The sequence below is a fragment of the Puntigrus tetrazona genome, chromosome 5 (genome assembly GCF_018831695.1).
Source record: "Puntigrus tetrazona isolate hp1 chromosome 5, ASM1883169v1, whole genome shotgun sequence".
Classification (NCBI taxonomy): Eukaryota; Metazoa; Chordata; class Actinopteri; order Cypriniformes; family Cyprinidae; genus Puntigrus; species Puntigrus tetrazona.
This window is the reverse complement of record NC_056703.1, coordinates 23444234-23466469: the sequence shown is the minus strand read 5'-3', so window position 1 is coordinate 23466469 and position 22236 is coordinate 23444234. Positions and strand designations below refer to the sequence as shown.

Below are 22236 nucleotides of genomic sequence, written 5' to 3'. Positions count from 1 at the left end.
CTATACTCTTTCAGCGATAAAAGTAAACAAAAACCGTAAGTTTCTTTCGAACGCACAAGCGCGTGCACGCTGAGAACACCGATGTGTATCCCGAGTGAGCGCGCGCGCGCGCGTGCGTTACTCACCTCAGATTTCGTGATACGATGTCTCGCCAGCTTCACAACTGCAAAATTGCCTTTCCCCAGCGTGCGCTCAATATCATAAAATCCCACGCGAACCGGAGCCCGCAGCGACGGCTTTTGGTCCTGAGCGGCCATGACCATAGTTTTCTAGTGAACTACTAGATGGAGAGGTGTGTGGACGATTCGGCCACCTCCACCTGCTCATACAAAGCGAGTCAAGCGGCAGGTTTGATTTTGTTTCTAACGCCAAAGCTAAAACGCGCACGGGGCGTACGGGCGCCGAGGGCTCCTGCACATGTCTCCGTTTGCAGATAAGGGCTCTCTACATGACTGAAACGGGAGCGCATTCCGCTCTGATGCTCGGCGCGAGGAACGACGTTCTGGCGCTCGACATGCATTGACGTCAGCGCTGAAGGGATTTTATAAAGGGGCGGATCTCACAAAGCGGCTTCAACGTCCGCGACCGGCATGTCACCAAGACAACCTTATCCACCGCGTACGTCAGTCAGCGGCTATTGCAATCTCTGCAAACACTTTCAACTCCGTCGCTTGCGTCTGACCTTCGAAAAAAAACAAAGAAAAACCAAAACCCCGAACGCGTTTCGTCGTTTAGATCCCGCACGCGACACCGCGCCGCGAGTAAATGCAAGCGGGAGTTTTTATGCGTTTGAGCGGCGTGCATCTTTCACAGACCGCTGATTTCGCTCAGTGCGTGGAAAAAAAACAGCAAGAAAGAAATCGAGCGCAGAGAGCTCTCTCTCTCTCTCTCTCTCTCTCTCTCTCTCTCTCTCTCTCTCTTTCTCTGTGTGCTTGAAATGCAGCTGACATCATTGCATCGCTTCATATTTTAAATTTATTTATTTATTTTTACATTTAGGACCGCGGCGTGGATAAACAACCCTAAAAACAATGCGTGCCATTATTAGACACTAATGTTGTTTTACATTTTGTGGCGTTAGTGACTAGTCCATGCACATGTGCGTATAAAGCTAATATTTATAATATTTTGCTTACCAAATGGCATTGCGATATTTTAGAATAACAACTGCGATTACACATTAAATATATTTTGAGTGTTTTTTTATTAGAAAAAACCTATTAAATTAAATATACGTTTTAAAATGCACGTAATTGAGCGTTTTATAAACAAGTGTGTGTATATTTAGGCTGTTTAAACATCTGTAGATCAGAGCTCGGAGCATGTTGTCAGAGAGCGACCCCTGCTGTCAGAAAGCACACATACACAAATACAGACGGTGATGCTAAAATACATTAAGTAAAAATATTCAGTTTCAACTTCATTCGTTTGTTTTCGTTTATTAAGGCTTCACATCACCGCATTCACATTCCGATATTTGCATATAAGAAACCCGAAGGATGTTTGATCATTCGTTATTTCACAGGAAAAGACAGTCTGCAAGATTGTCACCGAGCCCCACACAGCACATCCAGTAAAGCAGCATAACAGGGTCATGCAAACCAACCAGTGAGGACAAACAAGCTCTCTCATGTCCCAGCGTCTCCTTCTGATTTGTTGAGCAGCTTGTTTGTAACACAGTGCCACCTTTGAGCGTTCGTCCTGCAGAATTTGGCTTTAAGATGCAGTAAAAAATGCTAAGTATCTCTGCATTACCGTTACAGATTTTGTGTGTGTGTGTCATAGGAGCTTATGAAAAATAAAATCATAACAGCATAAAAAAAGATGCATCTAATAATCATATGAGACAAATTTCAAAATGCACTCGGATCTGAGTATTTTATCTAATCAGGATGGTTATAGTTAATAAACCTAATGTGGCCTACTTACTTTAAAGCAGTCACTAACTTAAACTTAACTTAGGATGGAAATCTGTTTTAGCTACAGCTGTATAGCTTACTAAGTAAGGGAAAACTATAAAAAAAATAGAGCATATAAATATCAATCTTAACAAAAACACTAACTATTGGTTTATGATAAGATACTGCTCTCATTCATTCAATGCATTTTGGAAGAGGTTGCAGGCATCCAGGCCTCTTTCGAGCTCCAGCATCCTCCTGATTTGATAACGCATACTGAAACATAGACAATATTGGATATCTGGCGCCAAGGAAACGCTCGGGTAAGACATCGACAGCTATTATCATTTTCACGGGAGCTAACGTTCACCTTTCGTAATCAGTAGCCGTACAACTCATCCATCCATCCCTGGTCCCTGTAGTACCTCCCGCTTCCCCGGCCCTGCAGGGTGTCGTACAGATCGTTGGTCGCGAAGCCGCTCTCGGTGCTGGCCAGTGTCACAAAACCACTTTCAGTGTCCCGGCCTGCCAGGTTGTCGTAATCTCCAGGGGGAGTGTCTGGAGAGGAACCCAGGAAGGAGGTGTTCTTGATGTCGGGCCGCGTGCCGGCCAGGTCCGATTCGCGCTGCCTTCGGATGACGTTGTAGACGTCAGGGCTCGGGCTGTTGCATCTTTCTCCGGCGGCCCAGTATCCCGGCTCCTTCGGAGGGGTCTCGGTCTGCTCTTTCTTCCTGGATGCACAAAAGGATGCGTGCTGTCAGATTCGTCGTATTTTAAAATGCTTCCGATCGGAAAGAGCAGTCAAACAACGCACCTCTTTGCGAACAGCTTAAAGCAGAAAACGCTCGTGGCCACAATCAAGAGCAGCAGGAGTGGGATGGTTGGCAGAACGATGTAAGCGATGTTAAGAACGTTGTCTGAAAGACACGCAATAGGATATTGGTTAGTTTGAGCAATAAAGTGTTTATTTAAAGTCTTTTTTTCATATTTTTTTGTGTCTAATGCTCACCCAAGCTGCAGTAACATTTTGGTATTTTTATCATTTAAAATTTTATTTCAGCATCCATTATTCCAACCTTCATGCTAACATGCTGAAAACAAAAATATTATTTTCAACAATATCTCATTATTATCAGACAGTTGGGCTGCGGTAATATTTTTTGTGGAAACATTAATTGATTTGGAAATGCGTGTTTTTCAGGATTCTTTGCTCAATAGAAAGTTCAGTTTATTTTTAATATAAATATTTTGTTTCAGAATTATTTTAGAATTTAGAAATAGATTTATGTAATCGCCACACTTGACTTTTCAACAAATAAATGAATCGCAGGTATGACACAAAACTTGATAATTCAACACTTTTTTTGTGAAACATACCTCAAACAAACTAAATGAAAACATTTTAATCAATGGAAAATTGTTTTACATATCGAGTAAAATGATGGAATCATATGGAAAAGTATTCAATTATTAATCAAAATATTTAAGATGCTTGTAATTTGCATTACGGCACATATCTGAAATGCTAATTAGAGTTAAAAGAGAGCGCATCCAGACCGAGCTGTTGAACTTGGCTAACAAAAAAACATGCTGAAACTATGGAAAGCATTACAAAGCTCCCTCAAGAAGGAAATTCATCACAGAGGCAAACGAAACGGGATGTTCCCAGTAAGCTGCTTCTAAAATTTGGTGCAAGTACAAACCAAATGGAAAGGTTACAAAAGGAAAACATATAGGCAGACCAAGGGAGACCTCAAAGAGCTGGACGGAAAACACTAAGCAATTTGCCTTGAAAATAGAAAATGCACTATGAAACAAATGAAAAACAAATGGTGAGAATCAGGAGTCGATGCGTGTGACAGACCTGAATGAAATCTGACTGTCAGGTAAAGAGCCAGGTGAAACGGCAATCCTTACCTCAACAGTCAATGCACAAGAGGACATTAAAATTTCAGACATTTTTCATCAATAGAAAAGATGTTTGGTGGTCTTTTTTTCAGATAATGCATCTTGCCACAGAGAAAAGAGTGTTAAAGCTTTTCTTCGGGAAAGTCATATCAACTCAATGACATGGCCAGCAAACAATCCCAATCTCAATCTGATGCGCCACACAACTATGTTGAATTATTAAACAAAAATTGTTTTGAAAAAATCTTATTGCAAATTACACCTTCACCATAACAATTTGAATAGAAACTTGCATCATATATATGGGTGTCGTATATTTTGTTCTTTACTTGCATCATAATGCTTTGTTTTAATTCTTAAAAAAATGTAAAATTAGGTTTACTTCAGGTACAAAAATCTGCAAGAACCCACTGTATTTTGCTGGTATTGGTGTCATGACAGTCTGTGAGAAGAAGACTCACCTGGAGGTTCAGATACGACCACCCTCATGCCATCATCCTTCTCCGTGACGGAGGGCTTCTGAGATATTCTGGGTGTCGGAAGAGCACCTGTAATGTACATGACACAGGTTTTATGCTAAGTTACTGTATTACATTAATACAGACAAAACTGATAAAAAAACCCCCCAACCAAACACATATAAAACCATCATATTCATAACCATCATAACCATCATATTCACACAAAATGGCTTAATAAAATTAATTCAAAAAACTTCTTGAGGACCTTTTTGTGTATATATATATATATATATATATATATATATATATATATATATATATATATATATATATATATATATATATAAGCTACGTCTGCTGCTTTAAATGCTTGAACTCTACAAAATCAGGCAGATTCTGACTGGCTAATTATATGTATCCATATACACTGCAGCTGGAAAAATATTTATCCATGTTTACAACAATCGCTATTCTCATAGAATCAGAACAATTATTAAAAGTTTATAGTTGTAGTTATAGTTATTGCGCTTGGTACGCAGAAGTCTTTACTGGGGCCCACTGGAAAGATGCTGAGGCCACCTACTGCTTGATCCTCGGCTCTGCAGTGAACCACTTCAATAGGTATACTCACTTTAAAAAATGTTTTAAAGAATTACTTATACCAGTTATGCAGAGGTACCGCATTAATATACAAATCGATTAATTTTTACAAACATTACATGCCTATAGCTTACCTTCTAATGTCCTGTTTTCTGCAGGAACTGGTGCGGGAGGTTTATCTGAAACATCACATCGAGACCACTGCGTCATATACTAAACAGCTCTTGATGTTCTGTAGGCTGTAATCAAATACTGCGACGAATAGCACTGAAAATAACACTTTTCTGAAGAAAACGTGAATGGTAAATGAGCACCCATCAAATCTCTAAAATATTCTGTTCTCCAGATATGTGGTCTCGTCTGGAACGGAAGCTATTTTTTTCCATTGTGAAGCAGATGGAAATCATAAGCTTAATTGCTTTGAAAAAGAATAGCAAGTCTCTCTTAACAACACTGTGCAATTTAAATGTGTCATTCATATCTTTAGAAACAGCGTGGGATGTGTTGCAGTATGCAGAAGCTAATATAATTTGTAATCTTAACTGACTAAGAAATCATCGATAAATCGTGTCTTTCCGACCTTTGGTGTACTTGCAGATGAAGTTGTTTTTGGTTTCACAGTTGTCATCATTCCACTGGAACATGTAAGGTCCACCCTGACCCGGAGGAGCAGAGGGCTGATGGTACATCACTACACACACCTCAAACCCGCAAGAAGGCTCATCCCAGTGCCAGTTCCTGTCACACACACACACACACACCAATGAGCAAAAGTACCAACAAAGGACACGTGTCTAATGTGGCTCTCGTCACACCTGAAGGTCGCTCTGCTTCCATCCAGCCAGTAGTATTGAGAAGGACAGTCTCCGTTTATCTCCTCGTAGCCTTGATCCCTACGGAGACCGATCCAGAAGTCTCCGTCTGATGCTTTCAATTCATGGATGAAGTTCTCAATCAGTCTCTGCTCAGTCTTAGACTCAATGCTGAGAAGGTCTCCGCCGTCGCTCCTGCAGGCACGACTCGCATCTTCAAAGTTGAGTTTACGCCGAGTGTCTTGAAAATAGGCGATTTTATAGCAGGGCTTCTCAGTGCCACGCTTGCATATTTGCTGGCCTTGAGCAAAATATTACAGATAGGAAAGTCAATGCAATTCATCTTGTGCATCTTAGAATGCTTGACACGGATCCTTTTCACTGACCGTATGCGTGCATACAATAATCTGAACATAATGAATCTCCTATAAAACAACATTTTGAGCAAATAGGATTCTGTACTCTGTGAGTGACTGTATTGTAAATGTCAGCAAATGTCAAATATACATTTATTCATGCACAAAGCCCTTTATGTGCACATATTCACGTGTATATATATATATATATATATATATATATATATATATATATATATATATATATATATATATATATATATGCTTATTTTTCTAAGGCATGTTTTTCCAGACAATGCCGAAATCCAGGGACTCAATATGAGCTATAAAAAGCGTTTTCCTTTAACAAAGAACATTAATAACGTCTGGAGGATCGCTATTGGCCAGGGCGTTCAAAGTACCTTTTTCCCCTACTGAAAGCGTAGATATTAAAAGGTAAAATGAAATGCAATTATGGTTATGATTACATCCCGATCTACGGAAGCCATATAAATAGCTATTTAGGCACGGGATGAGATGGAGTTGCTGTCATTTTTATTTAGAGAAAGCCATTAGTGTCTGCGGCAGAACATACCTCTGGGCTCGTAAATGTCTGCAGCACAGGGAGGACCGACAGTGTATCAGGTTTACAAGTGTTCAAGAGAGAAAACAGCCTTTTTAGAACATGATCTAAACAAGTCACTTCCATTCAAGCATCTCATTAAAATTAATTAAACAGGAAACGATTAAGTGGGTTAGGTAAGTGATTGCTTGGGAAACCTCAAGCAAACAGAAAAAAGTTAAAAAAATTACACAACAGGTTAAATAGAACTGTTTCTAGTATAAATCACCTATTATTACCAAGATTGCCAATGCGCACAACAGTAAAAATAAAAACAATGCCTCAAATCATTTTCGGCATGGAAAGCTTTTTGACATCACATCAATAGTTTAGTATTTTAAAGGACTCTAGTGCAGAAACCTACCTCCCAGGAGCTTGGACGCGCGCGAGACGCTCAGTAAGAGCAGCACGCAGACGCATTTTCCCGTCGAGTCCATCTTAACGCCTTTCAGCAAACTTCCACGGGTCTTAAAAGTAGTCTTAAAAGCCAAGAGAATAAAAACATCAACGCCCGACGCCAGGAGAGCCCCGTCCGGCAGAAACGCGATCACCTGTCCCGTTATCCGTCGAGATCTCTGTGGAGGTCCAGGACGAGACGCGCGCGCGTGACCGCGACACGTCACCAAGTAGATCTCAACAAATCACGCCAAAGACCACAAGTACACGCTGCTCACTGGGCTACACTTTAATACTCTGCTTCTGATAGCATCTTATACATCACTCGGTTCACTGTTCTAAAAATACACGTCGTGTTCTTTAACATCAGGAATGGGTTTACTGGAGCTTCTGAACTTCTTTCTGGTCTTCATCCGAGGAAGGCGGAAGGGGGTTTGGGGCCAATCTACACAAAACACAGAAACACCTTTTTAACATCTGCTTAGAAAAGAAATGCGTTTTCTGTTTGGCATTGTTTTAATGTAGCAAACAGGCCAGTTTAAGCATTACTGTAACATGCGTCACGCTTCCACATTTAACTTGTTGCTAGAAACTGATCGAGGCTAATGAAAGTCTTCCTCTATGACATGAAGCATAGGATGCATTTATCAGAAAGGGGATTGTTTTGGATAATAGGACAGGTAATCAATGCAGGTTTGAACTGTCTGTACAAAGCAGAGCAGAAAAGATCAGACGGATTTCAGATCAATATCCAAGCCTCAATATAAGCTTAAGCTGGTTTTCCAATAACCCTTCATCACCGGCTCTGGAAATCAATTTTATTAGGCTAGAAATCCATATAATAATGAAAATGTTCGAAACCGTCTGTAATTTCCTCTCATTCCAGCTGACAAACCATTTCCTCTTCACTAGTTCACCTGTTGAAATAATACTACATGCTTTTCTCTTTTATAACTGGATGTGATTTACAGTAGCAGCATCAGCGAAATAGCTCCCCTTCTGCTGTCCACAGCAGTAAATTACTATTAAGCAGGCAATTACTATAACTTTATTGAATGCAGTAATACATTGCACTGTACCATCACCTTTAATTGAGAAAAGTTTATTGCGCTGGTCTTCATAAGTAGCAAAAGATACAGTAAAAGAATACTTACCAGATGAAATTATAATCAGAGTATATTATTCTCTGACAGAAAAGAGAAATATCATACCCGTTTTCTACTACGTTGCCTTGTCTTCTTTTGTTTCGGTAGGAAATCATCTCCTTCTGTTGAGAACAAACGTCAAAACTAAGATATTTGTATCAGTTCATTGTATTTAGTTAGATTTAGATTTTTAGACCCCTTAACCTGCCCATTTTATATTGGATAAAAAAGCATATACAATGCAATTGATCGAAATATATAGGGAAATAACCATTTTTGTATCAACATAGCATTTAAAAATATTTTTATAGACGCTAATCCCACTCCTACCCCCCAAAACTAAACATAACTCTATACGGTATAGAAAAAACATGACAGACAGATAAGTGCAATTACAGTCATTTATTTATTTATTGCAAAAATGTCAAAAGCAGTACCAAAAGTAACCCAAATGACAATGCAACCATAATCCTGTCTAGTTAAATACAGTAGGTTTGTGTAAACGACAGTTTATTTTCCCGAGCCTTTCTCGTTGAAGACGCCGCGCATCATTCCAATACACCTCACCAGAAACACGGCATGTCGCAGGCTGTGACGAACGCAGGTGAAAGCCAATGGGCGTTCGAGTCTCCTGCCGTAAACCGGCGGCAACATTTCAATCTGTAAGGAGTGTGTGGGTCAGGCAAGGGCTTTACCGTTTACGGTCGCTAGTCTCGCCGCTCGGGATGCTTGGATTTGGGAGTGTTGCTCTGCTGGAGAACAGTTGTGCTTTTGGTGTGTTTTACAGTTCTATGGTCAGTCATAGCATGCCAGAGAAAATGCACGTTTTGTGGCCCGTGGCACGCAAGTCGTCCATTATTTGACAAGTAGATATTAAACTATTGCAGAAATGTGGTTTTTATATTCTAATATATTCTGTATCTAATATTAAATATGTAAAAAAAAATCTTTTACATGCAGGTATGTGTATCTATATACATAATAAATATAGACGCACATTATGTAAACAAAAACTTATTATGGATGCAATTAATCGTATTACAGCACTAATACAATTTTAAAACAGATTTTTTGTTTTATAGTAAAAATTTTAATTAGATGGTCTCCGAGGCTAATAAAAATGACAGAAAAACAGAAATATTGTTTTACAATAATTGTATCAATAATGTAATACCTAACATTAGAATTTAAAATAAACTTTTTCTGTTTTATATATTAATACACTATTTTTTGTGTCAGATGATTCTCATCATTATCTTTCTTATTTTTTTTCATTATTAGAAACCTTTTTAACATTAAAAAAAAGTATGTACTGATATGTCTAATTGATTTAATGCATCCTTAACCTTAAAAAAGATGCCATATGTTTGAACAGTGAGATAAGTACAATTAAAAAAAAAAGAACATGTAAATAAAATAAATATTATCGTGTAAGTTAAAAACTACAGCCCATCTACGTCAAAATTTCACATATAATTTAATGTTGCCGTTTCTTTTTTTGTGAAATTTAGTAGCAATATCTAAGTGAAAATATTTGCAAAGTTATTTTTGAAATGTATGTATATATAAAGCATTGACTTGAAAACTTCTAGTAAGTACTAGTACTACTGTTTTAGTCATAAAAATGTTGCTCTGTATACAGCTAAAACTGATCCCAGCCACCAAAATGAATAAACACCACTAAAACAAGTTCAGTGCAGCTTGTATCAGGCTTGTAAGACACTCCACGGGGGGCTGGATAAAGCACCACCAGCCCATAATCATCAGGCGGCTCCTCAGAGAGTCATCAAAGTGTTGAGGAAGCCCTGCCCTCCTCTGCCCCAAGAAATGCTGAGGCTCTAGGGAAAAAGTGCTGAGGAAGTGAGAGAGAGCACTCTAATGAATAGGGGAGAAATAAAACACTTGGCTGTCTGAGGAACTCTGTCCTGCAGCATCCAAATATGCAATGGCTGTGTTAGCAGAAGACCCGAGATGAGCTTTAGGCCGACACAAACCCAACGGAGAGACCTGAACGGATGTTTTAAGCTAATGGGGTTAAGTACTTCTTTCCAAGTATGATTCTTACCTTAATTCGCTCGTCCCTCTGCTTTTTCAGAAGCGCAATAATCTGCTCTCGTTTCTCGGCCTAACACAAAAACAAAGTAAGTAAATGCACAACCAACAAATACTGCATAAAAGCTATGCTACTGTGAAACTACTTAAGCAAAAACTATTAGAATTGCTAAACGCAAACATCATTTTAGTGTTATGTAGTGTTATATATATACACACACACACACACAGCTTATTTAGGCTAATATTATTTTATTAAAAAAAAGCTAAGGAATTCTATGTGAGCAAGATGTTAAAATAAACAGAAATCTCCCCTTTCATAGCAGACATTTAAAAGTATATGCTAGGTTTGTCACTTGGTTTCGTTTAACATGTTTGATGTCTCTACGAACCGGGTTTTGTTTTTTTTCAGTATATGTCATATGTTGAGCTCTCTCTGCCATCATAGATTCATTTAATCACATTTAAGTTTTATTCTTATTTTTTATTTAGTTAGCAACCAAGTTGAGGGCTATTGTCTTCCACAGTATAGATGAAACTGTTCTGCCATCGCTCCGATATTAAAATAAATGCAAAAGATAACGTTGGTTTAGCAATGGTTACATACTAAATATGCACAAATGCACAACATGGGCACATTGCATATGCTGAATTCATCTACTAACACCTACACTGATGCCAATATATATAAGATGGTGCATGACACACACATTTGCTGAGTATAACAGCAATGCTGAATAGGCTCGGTTGTCTGAGTCTAGCAGTTGAAAGCTGCACTTACTAAACAAGCCTCATAATTTTGATTTAGTGCCTATAGTTTCTGGCTGCACTTAATGTCATTTCATTAAATCCATTACATGCTTGTACACTGTAACCATTTTTCAAGCCAACGTCGTTTTATGGCAGGTTAATCAGTTATAATAATGTAATGTAATGTCTCTGTTGATTATTATCACCCAGTGTAAACATCTGTCATTTCGCAATCTGCTAAAACCCATGCAACTAAATCACAACAATACATTGGGAAAATCACATTAGAGCAGACGGGAGTGTGATTACATTTTCATTACAATGATTGAACAATATAGAGCAGAGACTTTAAGGCATTTTTGACAGTGCGAAGCCCACTTTTATGGAGAAAACCCCCCAAAAACTCCAGTCTTCGATTCAGAGGTTTTGGGAATGAGGTTAATTAGCTAAGAGTAATCTCATGAAATGGATCTGTCCTCCAGAGGGTCATCCATCTTGGGGTCTGCAGGCTGATTACTCACAGTGGGAAAGCAGACATTACAGAGAGGGCACTGCCCACTGCCCTGATGAACATGCTATCTACAAATACAAGGAGATGAATGACCGACGCCGCGGCTGGACTACAACACATGGAGCTTGTAAACTGACAAGCCAGCCCGATCTCACGGCAATCCGTACGAATTGTGTAAGGCGGCTGTATACGAAAAGACAAATAAATATAAGCTAGACCATCAACAGCATAGCGAATTCATCATACACTGTAATCTACAGTACATATGCACAAAAAAACCCCAAAAAACTTTTTACTAATTGTATTATGTCTTTTTGCCATAGGTTGTTTGTGCAAGTACCCAATACATTTATGTTTTTAAGTTAAGCTCTAGCGGGCGTAAAAATAACGACAGTGTCATGTTGCGTATGACTGTCATTGCCAATCATAATGAGTGTTTTGTTTAAATGCAGTGTGTGGACTGTTTTAATTACAGATCTCATGTTAATTAAAACATATTTTACTGTAATTCATATGAAGGTCTACACCTAATTCCACACCTACCCCTTACAAAAATCCTGCAAAATTATAAATTCTAGCACATTTACATTTCGTTAGCATGTATGCTCTCAGGGTTCGAACCCACGCCCGCATGATGTAGCATGGAGCATACATGCTACAACATCAGGAAAATCAGACAGTACTTATCAGAACACGCGACACAGATCCTCGTCCAGGCACTAGTCCTGAAGACTGGATTAGCAATTTGCTGGCCTCCCAGCCTCTGACCTCTTCAGATGGTCCAGAATAGCGGCAAGGGTGGTCTTCAACGAACCAAGGAGGACCCACGTCACACCCCTTTCATTAGTTTACACTGGCTTCCTATAGATGCCCGCATCAAATTCAAATCCCTGATGCTGGCCTACAGGATAATCACAGACTCCGCTCCCTGGAGGACTCACTAATTGAATCATATCTTTTCCAGGTGCCTTTGCAATAATATTTGCATTTTCACAAAAAGTTAAAATCACTTTACCTTACCTGGTCTGTTCCTCATCTTAGCTTTTAGGGCAGCAGAGTCACTAGCAGTCTTCAAAAACCAACTCAAAACTCATCTCAAAAATCTTTTTAAATACTTTTCTTAACATATATCAATTCTCCTGCTCCTTCCTATCCTTTTCATAATAAATAAAAAAATTGTCTGCGTTAGGTAAGACAAGACCCCACTAAACAAATGCACTACTGCCCTTTAATATTAATTTGCTGATATGACCTCATTTGTACGTCGCTTGATAAAGCACTATAAATGACTAAATGTAAATGTAAATGTAGCATCGTATACAGTCTAAGCAACACAAAGTCCAAATTACAACAGACAAAAATAACACAAAACAAAGCAATTGTAGCATTTGCTTTTATATGATTTGTGCAAACAACATAAAGACAGACTGGTTGGAGGACATATTGGTTGTATCTTTTTGTGTATTATCTTTTGTGTATTTATATATGCATAATAAATATACACATTACACAACATATATTAAACAAAAATGTTTAATAGATGTGATGAATTTTACTATATAGAAAGAGAAATAGCAAACAGCTAGAAAACATTACAGTGATAGCCAATTTTATATTATAATATTCAATTAAGCGGGAATATATTTAATACCAAGAAATTCTGACATGATTTCTGTTTAACTGTTCTGCTGATTTTAATTCAAGTCAAAAATCTAAATCAAAGAGCGTCACTAAAGACATGCCAACGATTAATGAAGAATTTCAAACGTGTATGATACAGAAAATAATATTGACATTTTGCATAACCTTTTTTTTTTTTTTTTTTTTAAACTTGATGCTTACAGTATGCTCGGATTCTGTGTCAAGCACATAATCTTTAGTCTGTAAAGCAAAATGCCCCAGCAGTGCCCGGAAAAAGGACAAATCAATGCTTCCTCCTTCTTATACACAGATGAATTGATCTGCAAGAGCAGTGATTTCCTGCTAATCTGATTAGTAGATGTGGTTAGTGCAGTGTTGGGAGAGAAAGTAGCTATGCGGAGAGATTCATCACCGCACAAATGTAGGGCTTAAGAGCGGTAAGCGGCCTCTTAAGCATTCTGCCTGCTGGATACCATTACAACCGACTCCCCTGCGAGAAAATTTACACACGTCAGACAGCAGTGGAAGCCTTTAAATTAAATCTGCAGACTTATCAGATACCTCTGTTTGAAAGCATTGAACGCGTTCAATCAATCAGCTCAATAGCTGCCTTGTAATATGAAGCACGGCGTATGGGGCGCAGGACGAGTTATGCGGTAAAGCTTAGGGCTATGAGCGTGTTCAGATTCCTAGCATCTAAGCGTAACGGACACGTAACAGTGATACTTGCTTCAGCGCCATTAAAAACTTTATATCGGAGCTCCATTTTATGTTGTGATCTTAAATTATCCGGGAAGCTCCTTAGAGAGTGATTTTGCTTATGTGGCATACTGAACGCCGTAGTTAAACTGGTGAATCCGGCCTGCCAGATGTTCACTTAGAAACCCTGTTGATCTCACATCATCTATCATTAGAGACTCATAACTGCCCTCCACAGGCTGGCTCAGTAGCTCTTTATGCTGTAATGTCTCGAAATACAGATCACAGCAAAGAAGCAGGGGGCATCAAGTCCACATCATGTCACATGTCTCAGTCTTTCTCATCGTTTCTCAGAAGTGCTAATTACTTGATTAAATCAAGACATTTTACTGGACATTCTTATATATGCAGTGTATTGAGTAATTAAAGGTTTTCATTAAAAGACTGAAAATAAAATATTTAAATTAATGAATTCAAATCACTATATTTTTGTTCAATACCTCTTAACAATTAGCTCTACTTTATTCAATGCTTTTTGGTTTTGTAATGGACAAATTAAACTGACTGTTATTGAACTGATCTGAGCATAACAACATTACTGCCACCTGTGAAGCTGATTGTAAACTGAATTTTTGTATTTACGTGCTATTCCCATACGGTACATTTTTTTTTGCCCAAAATATATTTTAAATATGTGTCAAATATACGTCGGACCTGTACCTATATATAAAAATATATTTAATTTCTTTAAAAATTATTTCACTATATTTTTATGTATTTTTTTTAATTAGTAAACCTAAAGACACAACGCTAATATTTACATTTGACATCTTTTCTTAACATTCATAATTTCGCAGAAATTCAGCAGGCTTTTATTTTGGCGCTAAAGTCAGATGTGCGCTGCGCGCGAGCTCTTATGTGTTAGTAACCCGGGCATTTTTTAACAGACTTTTGTTTGCTTTTTTATATTGTCAAACGGCGATAAGTTATTTATTTCCACAGTCTATATGCAAGCAAAACCACTGTAATGGTAGTGACTAAAGCGAGTAATTGAAGTGAAATTACACCATCTGAAATGAGCCGCGAAATTCCGTCTCATATTCTGAAGAGACGTTTCGCCACACATTTTCTTTTGTTTATTTCGTGAATGTATTTCAGAACGGACAAGTTCGCTCACCACTTTTAATTTTGCATGAGCATCCTTTATTTAATAATGTACAGGTCTCCTCAATTATTTTAAAGAAAAGTCAACTGATCGCTTTTTGCAGAGGGGCTTTGGGTATTACAGTGAATTCTAACCTGAGAAAACTCGAAAAGAAAAGAAAAATGTACGTATGTACATGCTTTAGACATCAAATAAACAGACTGAAATATATGGAGGGTAAAAAAATGTTTTTATGCATTTTGTATGTTTATGTAAATATATTTTTAAATGTATTTTAGCAAATAATAATTTTTGCTCATTTTTTAAATATATTCGTATGGGTTTATCTTACGGTGTATGATAAGCACCTAAACCTAACAACTGCGTATCATAAGTGGATTTCTGCGTATAAATAGTATGCAACATAGAAGCAGAAAACCGTGCCACTGAAACAGACATGAATGAAATCCGCTTAATAGCTCCGAGTCCTCACCATCTCCATGTATTTCCGTCTCTCCTCTTGCTTTTGCTTCAAGTAAGCATCCTGCTGGATTTCATCACCCCTCTCTGCCAAGGAAACAAAACAAACAGGCCACGTCAGATTGCACTTCAGAAAAACACACCACAAGCTCACACAAACACTATCCTACTTACTTGACCACGACTCTTGCTTTGCGGTGGCATGTGTGGCTAATAAAACAAAACAAAAAGATGAACGTGCTCTTCTTTATCTGATAAAAGTCTTTACGCATCACCAGAAATTTGAATCATATTTAACAGACCTAAAGAAGTTTGAGGCTCGATTCATGCTAGGTTTTGTTTTATGATGTTACCTACGCTTTTAAGGCTCATTCGCAGGCCTACAAGTTACCGTCTGCACGTAAACGTCGCACGTGCACCGGACGCACACTTACAGCGCGTGCTCCTCGCGGCTCTCAGCCGCTGCCTGACGTCCGCAGACACGAGCCGAGACTCTATCGGCGGCTGCAGGGAAAGAGAGCTCCAGAAAACCTTTGCGTGCGCCACGTCTTCTTGCGACGCCCCATCAAACACTGTGTAAAGCTGATCGATGTCCGCGAGACTGTCTAAAACCTCTTCGTCGGGCTCTTCGGTCATGGTAGTTAGCGAGCGCGCTGTTCTGGCGTTCAGCAACCAGCCGCGTGAGGACGCTTTACGGTTGCCAAGGTGACCAAACGCTCCCTGTAAACGGAAGTGAAGAATTAGATTACACTCCACACATATCCTCGAGATATTAAAAACAGAACTTTTTGGTAGTTTCTGTACTATATTAGCCTAATTAGTATGTAAAATAATATAAATACATTTTTGTAAAAAAATATATATATATATATATATATATACATTTTTTCACTTGATTTTATTTTCAGATATAGGTGTTACAAATTTGACATCTAAAACACATTGCTCTGCGCTGTTTGATAACTGGCCTTCACCTGGTAGTGAGGTTAGTGATTACTATAAGGATTGTAATCAACTAACTACACTGCCTGATGACCACACAGTACATTCTCTGTAAGGATCCACTTCCATCATTGAGTTATCTTAATGTTTCCTGCAGAACAAGTTTTTTCCCATTTCACAAAAAAATGGACTGCAAATTAGAAATAAAACAATACATGATACATATAAAGCTGTCAGAACAACAGAGAAAATAATCGTATCCTCTCTGTGTTTCCTTGTAGGTCATTGTGTTGGCAGTATGGTTAGTGATTATAGTTTATATAAAACAATCAGCTAACAACACTGCCTACAAACCAACCCCAACATGTGAGTATATCAACACACAGCCTGCCTGTGCCACGCAAACCTAAAGGAATGAAACAAACAAACAAAAAAGACAGCAAAATAATAAAGATTTAGTACGATACCCAAGTGGAAGAAACGATATCCCCTCATCACTGAGACGTATAAATATTAATAATCAAGTTTTTCACGTCACTGCACTCTCAGGTGTGTGCGCACCTGCTGTTACGACCCCGCTGACGTCACATCTCCAGGTGGGCTCGAATACTTCTTTTTAATTATACGCAACTTCACCTCACAAATAAATCAGTTTACGACGAAAGCCCTCGAGTCTCGAATAAAAAGTGAATCTTACCTTAAGGAATGCATCAGGAGCTCCGCGTGCCTCGCAGCGTCCCTCCGCGTTGGATTCCAGCACACTGCAAGCTGTCTGTATTTATAGGCAGAGCTGACATTGTGTTCAAATTCAGCGCCATCCGAGGCGGGAGACGCTTGAGCGCGAACCACGGCGACAAGCGTCGAGACGGAGGGAAACTGTGCGCCTAAAACCAGCGACTAACGAGCCCTTCAGAAAATTATTTCACTAAATATTAACAATAAAATGTTTTATTTGCAACTGATGCGATTCATTTGTCGACTAGTGGCGCAAAAAAAAAAAAAAAAAAAAAAATACAGTAGACAAATTGCCTTTTTAGTTTTTAGTCTTTTACAGACGCCATGTTTTAAGATCATATTTAGTTTAGTTTTTCTTGGAAATAAATTCTCCCACCAATATAGGCTAATTTTGTTTATGGCTGTGAGGCAGTCACTTCTGTAGCCTGTAGAGCGCTTATCCCAACGCCTTCTAACGCTGCTCAATCAAAATGACTGCTTTTATTATCTAATGATTAAAATACACATTCCTAAGTCGTTACCTGTCATCATTCCTTAGGTTGAAAGAAACAAACGTCAAGCGTAACGAGGCTTGGAAACAACAAACTGCTTTTGAGGCCCATATCTGTCAGCATCTGAAAACTAGCCGTGTTGTTAGCTGTTGGTAGGCAGTGCTGTACAGTGTTTATAGTGGACAATGGTTTTCTTGACTGGGTTACCAAAGAGACCATTTAGTCCACATGAAGACAGGTCTAGGCTTGCCCGGACCAGGCCAAAAAACAAAAAGACAAATCATATCCTTGTCGGTCACTGATTTATGGAACAAGTTTTCTCAATTGTTTGGTAACGCTATTGATATTTGTACTTTATGTCCTTGTTAGCCAGCTAAACAGAATAATTTAACCAGACCCTGGGCCTGTTTGCTACCATCATGCTTATAATTGGGAGAGCAGACATACAAGTATATCCCCACTCATTTACAATATTTGGTTTAACGAGGAATTTAATTTAGACCGCAATTCAGTTTCTTTGGCTATTTCACATAGAAGTTACAATAACAAACACACAACAACAACAAAAAGAAAATCCACTTGGTTACAGAGTAGATTAGTGATTAGGAAAGACTTTATTAGTTCCTTTCACAATTTGAAACACCTGTTTAATCTAATTAGACTACAGGTGAGTACATCCCGAAGCATTAAAAGGCTGACTGATGTTAAAACACCTTGAATATATTTGTTGTGGTGCCTTAAGATGGTTTTGTGTAGCTGAAGCAGAACAATAGCTTGAGATTTACTTAAGCAGCTGTGTTAATGAGCAAGTTGTTTGCTTCTTTGAGTGTGATTTTATATTTTTAACTTATTTTAAAAAACAAAAAAATCCGTCCGCTTGGTCTGTCGGCTGCTGATCTTAATATTTAAAAATGAAGGAAGAGATTGCAGCAACAGTGTTCTTCGTTGCAAGACTAGCAAAAAAACATGGCAAACTGGATCGTGTCAGGAGGGAGAAGTTTGCTGTGGAGCTGACCTCTGTGCTCTTTGAAAACTACAAGAGTCACTGGTACCCAGAAAACCCAACTAAAGGACAAGCTTTCAGGTGAGTATCTTGATGCCATCTTAACTTTAAGCAAATCAAATGTTTTAATTGCTATAATTTAAGAGCTTTTTTTTTCTTAGATGTTTAAGGATGAACAAAGCTCAAACGAGAGACCCGGTTATTGAACGTGCCTGTCGCCAGAGTGACGTTGTTTATGACAGTCTTGGCTTACCAAAGGAAATGACCATTTGGGTCGATCCGGGAGAGGTGTCATGTCGGTAAAACTAGATTTGCTTGCAGTGAAGTGCTTAACCCATGCTGGTTTTGGTAGCTCAATTGTACCACTGTAGTTCTTCCAAAAAACTGAAGCTGTTTGTTCTTCTAAGGTATGGTGAGAAGTCAACCCCATTTTGTGTTACTCAGTTGGAGGGTCAAAAGAGAGATGGGGAATTCTCTCGTAGGATAAACAATGCAGTGGAAAGGGCTTCATCGGACTATCATTCTGGAACCTCCTCGGACGAGGAGGGAGGAAACACCAGCATGAGCAGCAGCATAAGTAGCAACTACAGCAGTAATAGCAGCAGCATTTCTGTTCCGGAGCCTAAATGCATCCCAACGGTCTCCAACCCGAACAGCGTCTACCAGGTAAATCATTCCAGAAAATGCCCTTCAGCTCCTTGACGTGCACCTAACACGACTAGCTTTAACCGTTTTTAATCTATAGTTCAGTGAGTTCGGGCAGCCCCCACCTATGCAGAACTGGGGCACTTACCCTAAAAGAAAACCATATGAGGGCTACCAGCAGCATTCCTCAAGTGGACCATACCCACCTCATAAGAGTTTCAAGGGCTACAGGCCCTCCTATGCATTCTCTGGTCCAAGGGTGGACCGATATCATTGGGTCAGCAAGAACCGTTCCTAGAGGTTTTTTTTTTTTTTTTTTTTTTTAAACCAGTGTATTGTTTTGCTGCGCAGCTATGCAGGCATATGTGAATTTATATAAATTTCTATGTGGAACTTTAAATTATTTATGGAATTATGGCAATTCCACAAGTACTTTTTAAGAGTTTTAATGATTTATTTGTGGAGTGGAAAAGACTTTCTAAATAAAATCTCTTTTAATAAAACCTGCTTGTGGAAGTGCTTGGTATGTTACGCCACTAGATGGTGGCAAATGTCCATAATGGTCTTTGTACACATTAAAGTGCATCTATAGGTTCTTAGTTTTAGTTTCATCTATGGTGTGTGGGTGTTTTTTTTTTTTTTTTTTTTTTTTTGTTTTTTGTTCCTTGGAATTTAGGCGGATCTAGATTTTTCAGCTCACAGGGCCTGTTAGGGCTCGCAGACAAAAGAGAAAATGAATATCTGGATGTCTCTGTGTGGTATGTGTAGTGTACGGGCAGCAAGAAATGCAGATGCTTTAACGCTTCAGATGTTTTGTAGACGGGACCTCTCTCCAAGTCCTGTTTTGATTTGAAGCCGACAATGAGACGGTTGTGTAGTGTGAAAACCGAAATCTAATGACTAAGTTACGTAGTGTAAGGAAACCTGCTAAAACTCTGGGCTATGCAGCGTGTGGGCAGCATTACTTGTTCATTGTATGGGAACTCAACCATAACAGGTCCGTTTATTCAAAAACAGACCTTTTTAAGACCTCCTTAAAATATCTGAGATCCAGCGAAAATTTTATTTTTGCCATACTTTTTATTTGCATATTGAAAGTAAACGTATTTTCATCAGAATAAAATGTATTTTCATGGCTGTCAATGAGGAAAGGTATTAAATGAGGAAAGCTAATGTATTCTGGTGTTTAGTAGGGGATTAACTAAGCAGCTAATTTTGACCCCTTGGAGTGGCCCAAAACTGAGACATCAACTCAAACCAATGCTTTGAGTTTGAGGCGGGACTAGAGAGAAGGAGGTTTCAGTCTACCAAAAGCAAAATGGTCATTGTTCTTTTCAATGCTGTGCTTCCAACGCATACCTTAAATTCCAAGTCCTTTACCGTGGAATGTTTTGATTAGAACTGACATCTTCGGTGACATACAGCTGTCCAGCAGAAGAACAACTGCAATCGCACAACTTTTAGTTGTGTAGTGTATTTGTGGAAACCTGTTAAAATCTGAACTATGTACATTTTAATGTGTTGGGCGGCGTTACTTGTTCATTGCATCTGCATTCAATCATGTGCAGTGCTTAACTACATAACCAAATAATGAACTACAACAATCTATTAATTCAAAAACAGACCTGAATATAATGCAAGCCCGTTTCTGCCACTGAATACAAAAACATAATTGTGAATTTTTAACCTGCAGTGTTTTTTTTTTTTTTTTTTTTTTTTTTTTTTTTTTTTAAATAAGTGTCATACAGAGTTGCAATTCTTATGTTCTCAGAATTGTGAGATATAAACACTCAATTCTGAGAACATAGTTTTTTTTTTTCCACTCCACTGGACTTTATAACTTGGAATTGCAACTTCATATCAAAGAATTGTGAGTTAATTGCAATTCTCGCTTTATATCTCGGAATTTCAAGTTTGTTTACACAATTCTGGGAAAAAGTCAGAATTGCAAATTTCACCTTATTTTGCCATAAACTCGCAATCAAGTTATAAAGTCAGAATTGCAAGCTATATCGCAATTGTGATTTGACAAAATTGCTTTGTATTTTAGACTTCTTGCTCGCAATTACTTTTATATTGCTTTAACTGACTTCTAACGTAGCGGCTTCCATAGAATTTATCGAAACCTTAGTGAGTTTCTTCTAAACGTATTTAAATTTAAGTGTTGATTGCAAAACGCACATTTTATCAGAATAAATACATCGACTCACAGTTGTAAACGAGGAAAGACATATTAAATAGGTATTTCAGCGTCTGCTTGTAGAGAACTATCTGTGCAATAAAGTTCTAACTTGTAAATTTTGGAATGCGACATAAATCCAAGAACTTTTGGGGTGGGACTAACCATAAAGGGGGTTCAGTCTAGAGACCTGCAATCCCGCGGGAGTACCGCGGGTCTCGCGGGACCCGACGCAACCCAGTGCGGCGCGGGACGAGGTTTGATATGTGAACGCGGGTGCGGGCGGTAAGGTCCTCGTGTGTGCGGGTTGCGGGAGAATAAAATTATTTGCGGGACTCCCGCAAAATGGAGATATCTTAAAATTAAATTGTTAAAAAGAAATAAAATATTATTTATCTGCTGCACAAAAGCAACAAGAACAACTCAAAATAACGTAAATTCTCACGTGGTTCTTGCGAGGAACAAAGACCATAGACCCACACCGAGGCAAAATGTCTGAAGAGCATGACACAGGTGGAGCGCTTAGTGCTACAGATATTAGTTCATTATTAAAGAAAGGAACATACAGAACTACAAAGCCAAACAAAGGGAAATCCGATATTTGGAAATGTTTTTCTGTAGTATGTGACTGTATGGAAAGCACCTTCCCTTTGCGAGCTGCGACAAATGCAGCAAAATACTCGCATACAGCAGCCACAAGTCTGGAAGTTCAGGTCTGAAGCGTCATGTGTGCACAGTTTTAATGTTTACATGCGGGTGGGAGCGGGACAAAACTTGAATATTGCGG

The 22236-nt window shown here is 38.6% G+C and overlaps 4 protein-coding genes across 8 annotated transcripts in view; 1 reads left to right on the top strand and 3 right to left on the bottom strand.

Moving 5' to 3' along the window:
• The window catches only part of sik2a (salt-inducible kinase 2a), a 24579-nt gene extending 24081 nt beyond the window's left edge, over positions 1-498 (bottom strand). For both annotated transcript variants that reach the window (XM_043239334.1, XM_043239335.1), the window contains exon 1: positions 126-498. In XM_043239334.1, coding sequence (XP_043095269.1) covers positions 126-263 — 138 coding nt within the window. In that variant the 5' untranslated portion in view covers positions 264-498. The remainder of the gene's footprint in view (positions 1-125) is intronic.
• A 415-nt stretch (positions 499-913) lies between these two features.
• On the bottom strand, positions 914-7275 carry layna (layilin a). Of its 2 annotated transcripts, XM_043239407.1 has the most exons (8): positions 7001-7265; positions 6610-6627; positions 5683-5980; positions 5448-5605; positions 5002-5046; positions 4268-4354; positions 2713-2815; positions 914-2629 (listed from the first exon to the last, which is right to left on the bottom strand). In XM_043239407.1, exons 1-8 carry the CDS (start codon positions 7071-7073, stop codon positions 2278-2280), a joined length of 1134 nt encoding a protein of 377 aa, XP_043095342.1. In that variant the 5' UTR covers positions 7074-7265; the 3' UTR covers positions 914-2277. The 2 variants fall into 2 exon arrangements, with proteins under 2 accessions (XP_043095342.1, XP_043095343.1); XM_043239408.1 differs by lacking the exon at positions 2713-2815 and having other exon boundaries at positions 7001-7275.
• Positions 7276-7306: 31 nt separating this feature from the next.
• hoatz (HOATZ cilia and flagella associated protein) lies at positions 7307-17765 on the bottom strand. Of its 3 annotated transcripts, XM_043239449.1 has the most exons (7): positions 17094-17765; positions 15889-16174; positions 15629-15664; positions 15468-15541; positions 10243-10302; positions 8244-8299; positions 7307-7477 (listed from the first exon to the last, which is right to left on the bottom strand). In XM_043239449.1, exons 2-7 carry the CDS (start codon positions 16088-16090, stop codon positions 7411-7413), a joined length of 495 nt encoding a protein of 164 aa, XP_043095384.1. In that variant the 5' UTR covers positions 16091-16174; positions 17094-17765; the 3' UTR covers positions 7307-7410. The 3 variants fall into 3 exon arrangements, with proteins under 3 accessions (XP_043095384.1, XP_043095387.1, XP_043095385.1); XM_043239452.1 differs by lacking the exon at positions 15889-16174 and having other exon boundaries at positions 17653-17765; XM_043239450.1 differs by lacking the exons at positions 7307-7477; positions 8244-8299 and adding an exon at positions 9238-10029.
• Positions 17766-18331: 566 nt separating this feature from the next.
• Positions 18332-19773, top strand: btg4 (B-cell translocation gene 4). The gene is made up of 4 exons (XM_043239435.1): positions 18332-18706; positions 18787-18924; positions 19033-19291; positions 19371-19773. The coding sequence occupies exons 1-4, from the start codon at positions 18534-18536 to the stop codon at positions 19566-19568; spliced, it is 768 nt and encodes a 255-aa protein (XP_043095370.1). The 5' UTR covers positions 18332-18533; the 3' UTR covers positions 19569-19773.
• The last annotated feature ends 2463 nt before the right edge of the window (positions 19774-22236 follow it).